General features: G+C 36.3%; 1 protein-coding gene across 1 annotated transcript; it reads left to right on the plus strand.

The window, feature by feature from the left end:
• Positions 1–2136: 2136 nt before the first annotated feature.
• LOC120987045 (homeobox protein Nkx-2.5-like) lies at positions 2137–5580 on the plus strand. The gene is given in 3 exon segments (XM_040415689.1): positions 2137–2545; positions 4472–4627; positions 4630–5580. Coding segments are annotated over 3 exon segments (900 nt in total). The 5' UTR covers positions 2137–2247; the 3' UTR covers positions 5076–5580.
• The last annotated feature ends 7228 nt before the right edge of the window (positions 5581–12808 follow it).

Raw genomic sequence — 12808 nt, forward strand, 5'->3', positions numbered from 1 at the left:
ATTACCTGCATAAATAGCTATACAAATATATATATATATATATATATATATATATATATATATATATATATATATATATATATATATATATATATATATATACAGAACAGTGCATAATGCAAGTTACTAAATTACTAAACCCGCCATACTACATACAGACAATTAATAGTGAAAAGAGTAAAAGAAATATAAAAGGGTCATATTTCATAGTATATTTGTGTATAATAAAAACACAATATAATACCATGCTATATAATAGATATTAATTCAAAACAACTACAGACTAGATGCATAGCACCGCATAGAGCACACAATGTATGAGTAAGTATCGACACATAATACACAATACATGATACTGAAAAAACAAGCGCATGTCATAATACAGAGTACTGCCGTGCATAGCAAACAGTACAAGAAATATTAAACACCATATAAATCTATAAAATATATATAAATAAAATCCAATACTAAAAATATCTGATATTGCATACTAGCTGTAAGCATAAATCAACCACCACTGTATAATAACTTATAAAGAATCTATAATCCAGACAGAGGAGGTCCAGCTCAGCCCAGCAGTAACACTGGTAGGTGGTATAATGGCTGCATTTGCCCATTAAATAGCCATATTTCAGGCGTCTGTCCACACTCATCTATTAAGTGTCAGCCTAGCTATGACAGGGAACCTGATTCACTAACAAATACTACAGGGCATTATCATCCATTTTCCACAAGAATTTTAATTGAAACGGATGTTACCACTTTACTGGATGCTCAGGCTGAGATAATAAACCTGCGGCCACCAAGTATAGAAGTAGCCACATCACTGGCCAACATACATGTACATCTGTAGTCAGCACCATGTATTGCTGTAGATAATACATATTTTTGAATCTATCTATCATATATATATATATATATATATATATATATACTCCTATCTCTGTCTATCGGCCTATCTACCCACCCATAATTACAATTATTATCTAAACCATATTAACACATGCCTGTCCTCTGCTCATTAATACCTAAATAATTTCTATTTACTCACAAAACATATGCCAGACAAGCCCAGAACTGTAAGTGATGACCTAGTCCTGGCGTGTACCTACCACAGGTACTATCTACTACTGGTTCCTATGAGTTTCTTGACACTGGAAATAAGCATCATCATATATTATTATTATCTGCATCATCTCAACACATGCCTGTCCTCTGCTCATTAACTTATAGCAAGATTGTATACCTGAATAATAATAACAATTATGTACATTTCATTTACAAAGATATTACCAAACAAAATGAGAACTGGAAGCGTTAATCTAGTCTTGGAGTATACCTACCACAGCTACTACCAAATACTAGTTCCTAGGAGTTTTTTAACAGTTGAAATAACCATTGCTGTGTCACATTAAAATGATATGGGATACTTCAGGAATTATAGATTGATGTAATCCAATATGATGGAGGACAATGGCTATTTAAATATTCTGATTTATTTTTGCTATATCATTTTATAGCACTCTACTATATTACTACTACATAAGTAGTCCCATAGTAGTATAGTAGTAGTAGTAAGCATCATAATAAACAATAATAACTCATTTTGTATTACAGCTATATATATATATATATATATATATATATATATATACACTTTTTTTTTTTTTTTGCACTAAAGAGAACTGTTTCAAGCATAAACAAAGTACTGTTTAGTTCATACCGATATTAATAATACAAATAATATAGTAATACATATAGGCCTGGAATCTGAATAATAAAATCCAGTTAAAATTGAAGCTTATTAGCTGTAAATTCATCAATGGAAATAGGAACGATGTCTTAAAGTGAAGATAAACCAAGAGCAGCATGGACATCAGAACTACTGAAAAGGATACAAGATGCACTTCTGTACTGAAAAGTAACTTTAATGGAGATATATGTCAGCCCCTTTAAAAGTAGTGGATGTGTTTTGCTGGATGCCTATATTAGGTGAGGCTATATGTGAGGGACCTTGCGTCACCGGGACGGGTCTGACCAATGAGAGGCTGCAGAAGGCCGCTCTGGCCCCGCCTCCTCCTCCTTCCTTATGGAGAGTAATTCACCCAGCCTGGCCAGCACTTACTAGGTGAGGACTTCTGCTTGGAATGAGTTGCTTCTAGGATAATAGGATCCAGTTTCGCCCCTCTCTCGTTCTCAGGTCTGGGGAGGGTACATGAGTCTGTATTTGGTGTTGGTGTTGGTGCCATGATGTTTGCCAGCCCTATGACTTCCACTCCATTTTCTGTCAAAGACATTCTGAACTTAGAGCAACATCAGAGTGGCCTCTCTACCATGGACATCTCCCCCAGACTGGACACCTCTTCATGTATGCTCTCCAGCTTCAAACAAGAGTCTTATCCGGGGACCCCCTGCCTTTCTGAGCTCACAGAGGATATGTCTCAGAGGGACAACAACAAGGGGTCTTCTCCATTCCCTGGATCCTTCTTTGTCAAAAACTACATGGAAATGGACTCCTCTAAAGAGCACAAAGAAGACAAGAAAGGTAAAGAGGGGAACCTGATATTGTGTGGTTAGTGGGAGGGTGGGCTGATGCCACCTGATCGATGATTGAAGTCAAGTAAAAACCTACTGCCTAGTAACAACTAGTGCATTGGGGAGTGCTTGTAATTAAAGCCATAATTCTAACAGAAATACAATCTGGATATATCTAGCTATATACTGGTAACCCGATTTATAACTAAAAATCTCATCTGTAGCTCGGTATAGACTTGTGTACAGTATGTGCTGAGTCGCATAAAAATATGTATGTGTGTATTGTATAGCACTGTTATATGACGCCAATAATAACACCAATACACTACTGCATAATGATATAGATGTAAGTTATGTTACTACTACTAAATTATTTTAATAATATAAATAGATATTACTGCTGCACTAATTCTAATCATATAAATAAATATTGCTACTACAATTCTAATTATATGGATATTACTACTTCTGATCATATAAATATTACCACTACACTTGTAATAATATACAAAGATATTACTACTACAATAATTCTAATCATATACAAAGATATTACTACTACAATAATTCTAATAATATACAAAGATATTACTACTACAATAATTCTAATAATATACAAAGATATTACTACTACAATAATTCTAATATAAATATTACTACTACAATAATTCTAATAATATACAAAGATATTACTACTACAATAATTCTAATAATATACAAAGATATTATTGCTACAATAATTCTAATAATATAAATATTACTACTACAATAATTCTAATAATATACTTATATATTACTGCTACACTAATTTCAATATAAATATTACTACTACAATAATTTTGTAGGCAGAGTTCTGCTGCCAATATTATTGTTGCTTTTGTTAATGTAATAGTCACTGCTATAATAATTCTAATTATATATATATATATATATATATATATATATATATATATATATAGACTATTACAATAATTTTGTAGGCAGAGTTCTGCTGCCAATATTATTGTTGCTTTTGTTAATGTAATAGTTATTGTAGTAATAATAATAATATCCTAAAAATTTTCTAAGCATCAAGTACACAGGAAACATTACTTCAACTGCTACCATTAGGACTATATTATAATTATGAACAGAATGCAAAAACAGCAGAAATCTACACAAGTGTTTCTGTACTTATGTAATAAGTACAGATAAGTGAATCACACTTAAACACACTCTACAAAATTGTGAGTCACTCTGCCAGTCTTGAACCTCTCATATCAATTCTGCTATTACATTTGGTATTCTCATCATAAACACTTATTATTATTGTAGTATAAAATTGTTTAGCACTTTTTATATAACAATAGGGAATGTATATTGCATTCAGTTACATTTTCTTGGGTTTTCCCTCATGTTGAAGAACATATTGCAACAGAGTAATAATGGGACAGATACTATTTATTTATTTCAGAAGCAAGCTGATGCCAAAATTATAACTCTCCATCTTAGTCATAATGTCTCTTTTTTTTCTTTTTTTTCCCTTCTTTTAACATATTGGATCTAAAAATACATTGTATTCTACAAGATTAAAACAAGAGTAATGTAATAGAACATATGTATAAAAAATTTGTATATATATATATATATATATATATATATATATATATATGTATAGTGTTCTATTAGATCCAATTATTTTTAACCAGATGAAAAAAAAAAATTGAATGACAGAAAATTAATGAAAAATGAATGAATAAAATTCAACTGTGAATGTAATGTATGACAGACTTATAGTTTGAATATAAATTATATGTTTATTGTATAGCATATACCCTTTATGGCATTCAATTACTGTATATAATAAGAGAGGTGCTTAGAACACATCACTTGCCTGTACTCATTTCCTACCCTGATAGCTAGATCTTACTCCCAAATATCTGCTTTATTTTTACAGATCTCTGCTCTTTGCAGAAAAATTTGGAAACTGATAAGCGAGACTTGGAAGACCCAGACAGGCCAAGGCAACGAAAAAGAAGAAAGCCCAGGGTGCTGTTCTCCCAAGCCCAGGTCTATGAACTGGAAAGGAGATTCAAACAGCAGAAATATCTGTCAGCCCAGAGAGAGACCATTTAGCCAATGTTTTGAAGCTCACCTCCACACAGGTGAAGATCTGGTTCCAGAATAGAAGGTACAAATGCAAAAGACAAAGACAAGATCAGACTTTGGAAATGGTGGGCCTTCCACCCCCAAGGAGGATAGCAGTACCTGTTCTGGTGAGAGATGGCAAACCTTGTTTGGGAGAGTCCTCTCCATACAATTCCCCATATAATGTCAGCATTAACCCTTACAGCTACAACACTTATCCTCCCTACTCCAACTACAGTAATCCAGCCTGCAGTGGCAGTTACAACTGCAGTTACTCATCCATGCCAAGCATGCAACCCACCTCAGCTAGTAATAATTTCATGAATTTTAGTGTGGGGGACTTAAACACAGTGCAGACACCCATTCAGCAAGCAAGCAGTGTATCTGCACTCCATGGCATCCGAGCATGGTAGAACTTGGCTAGGGGCCATTCAGAAAGCACTAAAAATGTGGTGGTATGGATTATATAGACTGGAAAGATCATTCAAACAAATCTGTCCTGCACCTTCCAAAGAATAGATGTGACTTTAACCCCTTTGTGTGAGAATGCAAACTGAGAGTTAACAAAGGACAATTTGGCATGCTGGACAGACCAGCAAACAGAAGATCCACATCTTTTATGTTGTGTAGTGTTCAGTTGTTAGCATCACCAGTATATTTTCAGATTATCCAAGTGTGTCATTTGGTTTATTTAATCCCAGGAGGCTTTAGCAATAAATACATTCACCCAAAGAGTCACGCTGACCATAACTACTGGGAAAATGTTTAAAGTCTGAAAAATAAAGAAAATGAATTCCTGGCAGTTTTGTCTCGCTGTATATGAAATTTTATGTCATAGAATGGTTCTCACTGAGCCTCTGAAATCCAAACAGGTTCCGTTTGTAAAACAATAAGCTATAGAACAAAAGAGAAGTAAGAGATTTATATAATTAGAAGATAACGGAAACGACATTGGTTATTTTATACATAGAAAATGTCTGCAGTATTTAAACCAGTCAGGTCTGTGCCACATGGGAGCCAATATCATGGCAAAACAGCAGGTCTGTTACTGTTGGTGCCGCCTGTAGGCCCAGAGCACGACATGATAGGTACTGATCAGGAGTAAAAACTCATCTGACATTTTGTTGTAAATAATGCTTTTTTATTATATTAAATTATTTTCTTTCTTTTTTTTTCTCCTCTAGTTAACATTAGGCTGGTTTGTGTACATAACAAAATGCAATATTGTATTGGTTGTTACATTTTGCATATATTCAGAATGCATTTTTGTAGATTGCTGAGCTGAAAATCTTGGAAAGTTCCCCTGAAACCTAAACTCAGTGATGAGCATTGAGGTCATTATACGTGAGAAATAAACATTTATTTTACGCCAATTCTGTAGAGTATGGATGTATTTGCATAATGCACATTTGCATGTTAAAGTACAATTGCCAAAAAAAAAAAAGATTCCTACAAGAAAATAGTAGTAAAAATAGTAGTGTTAACTTTTCAGCAAGCTCACTCTTAACACATCACATTTATTGAATGCAAATTAGGCCTCTTTCACACCACCGTATGGCTTTTTCAGTGTTTTGCGGTCCATTTTCACGGATCCGTTGTTCCGTTTTTTGTTTCCGTTATGTTTCCGTTTCTGTTCCGTTTTTCCGTATGGCATATACAGTATACAGTAATTACATTAAAAAAATTGGGCTGGACATAACATTTTCAATAGATGGTTCTGCAAAAACGGAACGGATATGGAAGACATACGGATGCATTTCCGTTATGTGTTCCGTTTTTTTGGCGGATCCATTGACTTGAATGGAGCCACGGAATGTGATTTGCAGGCAATAATAGGACATGTTCTATTTTTCAACGGAACGGAAAAACGGAAATACGGAAATGGAATGCTTACGGAGTACATTCCTTTTTTTTGCAGAACCATTGAATTGAATTGTTCCGTATACGGACCGTATACGGAACGCAAAAAACGGCCCGTAAACGAAAAAAAAAAATGTGTGAAAGAGGCCTTATTCTAAGGTCTAGAGGGAAGGCATGCAAACGCCTAAAGAATTAGATTTGGTCTCAGCTTGATTTGTAATTTTTTTAAATTAAATAAGTATATTATATATATATATATACCAAATCATGCTACTGCATCACATAAATCCAGCAATCCAGTTCAGTTCCCCTTCAGTATGAAACGCCTGAGGGGATCTGAAGCCAGAACTGATCCCATAGTTTTCTATGGGATAGCTCAGATACATCCAGCATATCACTTATGATGCAGGATGTCTAATAGGCCTTCTGTCCGGTACTATCAGTCTATAGAAGCTGGACCTGTGCACCCAAGTGCAGTACAGATATATCAGTTGTGCCCGGCTCCGGCATAAGACAACTCGCCAAGCGCAACTTATATATCTGAACTAGGCCTAAGAACTACATGAGTGACAGATTATTGACCTGTTCATTTTATTTTTTGACATGTACAAATAAAGACAGTTCAAAAACTAATATGGAAATTACTTGAAATTTTCCGATTGACCCCTTAAAATATTAGATATTCAGGGCTTTATTTGGACATTTTTATTTTTATAAAATATTGATGTGTTGCCATTTAAAATGAATTTATCCCATTTGACATATTACCAGAAATACACATTTGGTCAGGAAGAACAGACTGAACCATAGAAGGCAGCTGTGAAATGATGCTATTATTTTATCCTAATGTGATTACCAAAATTAGAGATGAGCGAAGTATTGGAAAATTCGATTTGGCTGCTTCGCGGAATAAAAAAAAAAATTTGCATTGTGGCGACTTACATCACAAAGCGCATTTCTTTGTAAGTGGTGGGTGCAGTGACAGGGAGCTGCGATTGCCCACGCTCCCCGTCATTGTACCCCTCAGATGCCGCAGAATCTGATAGTAAAAACACAGTGTAAAATTAACAGAACAATAAATTAAATCATACTTGCCACCTCCATTTGCTCGCGACGAGCCAGCCGCCTTCTTGATTGAAGATCTGGTGCAAAATCTTGCTTTGCCCAAGATGACGTCATCACGACGGTCATACATCACCGCGCATGGGATTTCGGCCAGCCCGTCGCGAGCAAATAGAAGAGGTAAGTATGATTTTACACTATTTCAGGTAAAATCAATTCGCTTGGCGACGAATCGAATTTATCATGAAATTTGGATCAAATTCCACTTCGCTCAACACTAATCAAAATGAAAGTTAAAGTTGCTGTTTAATGGATCGAATCGCATGATGGAAATTAGCTTGGTTTCCACATAGTAATAAACTACTAGAGTACACAGCCTACATGTCATACACAGTACTGATCTGGAAAATTCACATACATAAGGGCCCCTTCACATATGTTCGGCAATCTGGCTCAGTTTTCCTCTGGTGTGTATGCTGGAAGGAAACTCAACTCACAACCGATCCCATAATTTTCTGTGGAATCGTTCACATATTTCCAACCTGTCACTTGTGATGCCAGGTGACAGATATTGCTGCATGCTACATTTTTCTGTCCAGCGCTATCAGTCTATAGACACCAGATCTGTGCATTAATAAGTGCGTGAGTCATTGATTGACACACAACATAGGTTTATATTGCTTATTTCAAGGATCGCAGATACATTATATTATTATATATTATGGTTGCCAGAATTTGAATTAAAAGGCCTACTTTGCACAAATTTTTTATTTTCTTTTGCATTTTAAAAGGTCTTTTAAAATGTACCTTTTTAGTACATTTTTACATGTACCTTTTTAGTACCTTTTATATTTTCTATTATTTTGAAAATTAGTAATTTTCCTTAGAAAAGCTTTTGGAGACAAACAGAAAAAAAAACTTAGCACGGTTACGTTTTGATAAAAATGCCCCTGACCTCAGAAAAGCTGCTAAATACCACAAATCAAAATACTGTGTGTGTGTTTGCATTATCCTATTTTACTATAGGTTTTGGCTAACATCTGGCTGTAGCATTTTAGCTAAGAAAAATGTTAAGAAAAAAAAAACTTCAGAAATGGACACAAAGAAAGTGTCAGAACATTCTGAGAGCAAAAAAACGTAAGAATATGAATTATATAAATGTGATATTTGTAAACCAGGAATCCATGTAGCGTAATGTAAATCTATTCCAAGCTATTTGTATGCAATCCATGTGCTAGCTGAGAGAAATCGGCAATTTTACACTTCCAAATTTGTCGTATTATATACATCAGCTCCTCGGTGTTCAAGATTAGAATGAAAACCTGTAAGTAAAGGTTTAAGGGTCACTGAACTTTTGATATGTTTTAACGACATATTAAGAGTCTTGATTGGTGGGGGTCTGAGTTCTGAGATGCCCATTAATCGATAGAATGAGGAGAGAGAAGCGCTGACGTACCACACTCTCTCACTTCCCTGCAGGAGACAAACTCAGTAGAAATTCTATGAACCCATCTCAATTCCATCTCCTGCGGCGAGAGGAGAGCGCACTATGTGGCCACTTCTCTTTCTCCTTGGTCTAACACTGAGACCCCATTTATCAAAACCTTTGATATGTCGCTACGACATATAAAAAGTTTTGTGAAAGCTCAGTGACCCTTTAAACCACAGCATCAACAACAACTGACTTCCCAACTAATATTTTAGGATAATAATGAGAAATATATCCTTAGGGTACGTTCATGTGGGATGGATACACTTTTGTTGCTACAAATTTGCTTGCAACAGATAAGCAGAATATTACAGTACCAGCATAGTGGATGCGATTTTAAAATGTAGATTTAAAAACCACAGAATGTGGATTTCATCCCTTTCAATGCATAGGGTGAAATCCACGGCAAATCTGATATAAAATCTGCAACAAATCCCCAGCAGAAAATCCACCCCATGTGGCCGTACTCTAAAGTGGAGCAATATGCATAGTAAAAGTCCATTCAGACTACTATGAGTGAAATATCTGTGGTCCTAGTCACCATTCAGATTTATGGAACAGTTTAAATTTACCGTAACATTATATATATATATGTTTACCGTGAATGGTAATGTGTAATATCCATGGGTGTTTTTAGATATGGTTACGTTGTTCTCTGCTTGACATGGAATATCAACAAGTGACCTACGACCTGCTTTGCCCTTCAGGGCTTACGACTGAAGAGCTCATCTTGTAACCTGCTATGCGAGTTTTTTTTTTTTCTTTGAATCTGCTTTTTCTCAAATGAACTTTTGCTGTCACAGGAGCTTGTAGTGTTTTAATGGGTTTTAATGGCATGCGCTAGACTGATTTTGGGTTGTGTATCAGCAGCATCAATTGTACAACACTTGTTTTAATTGCAATGCCTGCATTTAACATATTAATGAATTCCTTCTCCATAAATATATTACAAACTGTCCTGGACAAATGTCTGTACAGCACTAGGCTTCATATGAAGTTTACAAAAATTAGATTTGTCTGCTTCGCAGAATTTCACAAAGAAATTTGCTTCATGAATTACTTCGTCACAAAGCGCATTTCTTAGTAAGTAGCGGGCATAATGACGGCGAACGTCATTGAAAGCCTCAGATGCTGCGTTCATCGCTGATCACGGCGTGTGAGATTTAAAATGAGGGCTTTCAGGGGTTAATCAGTAAAAAAATAAAATAATTTAATCCCTTATCCTTTGAGCACAAAGAGGCCGGCGCGGCCATCTTGATTGAAGATCCCGCACGGTACGTGATGACGTCATCACACTGGCCGGCGTGGTGACGTCATACCGCGCATGAGATTTTGCATGGGCTCAAATGGATGAGGTAAGTTTTTTTTTTTTACGTCATTTCAGGGAAAATTGATTCGTTACTACGAAGCACTAGGAAAATTGGCTTTGAGGCTAATCGAATTTTCCCTGAAATTTGAATCAAAGTCCACTTCAGAAACTCTGATTCGCTCAACCCTACACATATGATGTTTGGTGGAACATGTCATCAGATTCTAGATGAAATTGGAGACAAAGAAAAGTCAAGTATGGCCAGGCAGATCTTTATGGTATGTTATTATAGCTCTACACAACGTGAACAGAGCTGTAATACAGCATTTTGCATGAGTCCTCAATATGTCAAGAAATCCGCATATAGTGACTGCTTAAGCATGCCTATTCTATCACACTGTCATGGTTCTCTGCATATAAAGGGGTTCTCCGGGCCTGCACCAAACCTTCAGCAGTACTTACCTTCTGTTGCTCCGCCAATTCTACAGTCCCAGCTAGGATCACGTCAAAACCTTTCTGGCCGCGGGTTTTTTCTCTGACGTTACGACCAGATGTGCTCTTTCAACTACATCTACATTATGCAGCAGAATAGGAAGAAAGAGGAGCACATCCGGTCAGGATGTCAGAGGAAGAGCCAGCAGCCAGTTGAGTGGTCACATGTAGGGATGAGCGAACCCGTAGAAGTTCGGGTTTGCCGGGTTCGGCCGAACTTCAGGTCGAAGTTTGGGTTAGGGGCCCAGACTTGACCCGAACTTGACCCCGAACCCAGACCCCATTAAAGTCAAAGGGGACCCGAACTTCACTTTATTATTTTCCGTTATAACATGGTTATAACGGAAAATAATAGAACTCTTAAGACAGAATGCTAAATAAAATGGCCATTGAGGGGTTAAAAATAATAATAAAAACTCAGTGGATGAGGTGAGTTCTTTTTATTATTTTTAACCCCTCAATGGCCATTTTATTTAGCATTCTGTCTTAAGAGTGCCATTATTTTCCGTTATAACCATGTTATAATGGAAAATAATAAAATCACCCGAACAACGAACCCGAACTTCAGTGAAAAAGTCTGGGTTCGGGTTCGCTCAGCCCTAGTCACATGATCTCAGCCAGAATTGCAGAATTGGTGGAGCAACAGAAGGGTAAGTATTGCTAAAAGCATATTCTCGCCACATGTTAGCTGAAAGAATCATTTTAGATATAAGCTCGGAGAACCCATTTAGGGTAAAAATGGAGTTACATGTTTGAAAATATACAGCATGAACTTTACAGCGTATTGTTTGACTTCATACAGTACTTGACCATCATTATATTTGTTCCATCCATCTGCTATTGCTATTCTGCTATAGCATGTTGAATTTGTTGGGGTGAAAAAAAAAAACTAAATTACTTTTACTAACATGAGGTTATCCATAAGAATCCATAGTTGGGGGTTTTAGAGAACAGTTATGGGTAGTTTTCATATGAACACAGTGTGCTGAATGGATACTCCATACATAATGTTTGTTGTCAGTGGACCACCTCAATGAGTAAGTGGTGCAGATAAGTCTTGGAGGTGCATATGGTGAGGGTGGACAGAAGAAATATGAATGTAGGAAGGGTCACAGTAGGAGGGTTATTGTTATGGATAATGGTTGTGGAACCACTGTGCCAACCAATGGATTTGGTTATGGGCTACACCTAAGGGCGTTATCATGGCAGCCACTTGGTATTCACCCTTTAACTTCTGTACAGGGATCTGGTCCTCGCTGCAGGGAATGCACCATGCTGCTACCTCTTGGTGTAGTCTCCGTATGGTTGGCTGATGACCCACGGGTGTCATCGACTTCGGTGTGGGGCATTGAGGGAATAGCCAAACTCATAATCAATACTCAGGTCAGGATGAGCATAGTTTGTGCGAATCTGTGAAACAGACCAAAGGTTAGAGCAGGAGACACAGTGTCAGAATCCAGGAATCATGGTGATAGGTGATAAGTCCTCTGCACCAAGCTGACCAGCCTAAAACAAGTTTTCTGTATTTGAAAAAAAAAATCTTAATGTTCTTGGTTCTTCCATAGTGAAAATCTATTAAACATATTAATCATTTAGTTGCTATATTGATAATTCTTTTTGTTACTCTTGTTGTTTATGTTGCCATTTGATTTTGCAACCATTTTCCAACTGAAATCGATAGGCCCTTGAAAACAGAAGTCCAAAAAGTACAGGATGATCTCTTAAGTATGTCAGCAAGATAGTGCTGACATGACAGAGAGGTGTTAAACTAAGGAAAAAGCCTGTATAAGTAGGTCATACAAATAGACTGAGGACAGCCTCTAAATAGGAACATTAGGTATGAAAGTCATAATATCCAATTAGCAAATGAGTTAATCTAGCTAAGGTATGAAAGCAAGAAGAGGTGCAGATATAGTGTACTTGGGGCAAAGGTA

The sequence above is a fragment of the Bufo bufo genome, chromosome 1 (genome assembly GCF_905171765.1).
Source record: "Bufo bufo chromosome 1, aBufBuf1.1, whole genome shotgun sequence".
NCBI lineage: Eukaryota > Metazoa > Chordata > Amphibia > Anura > Bufonidae > Bufo > Bufo bufo.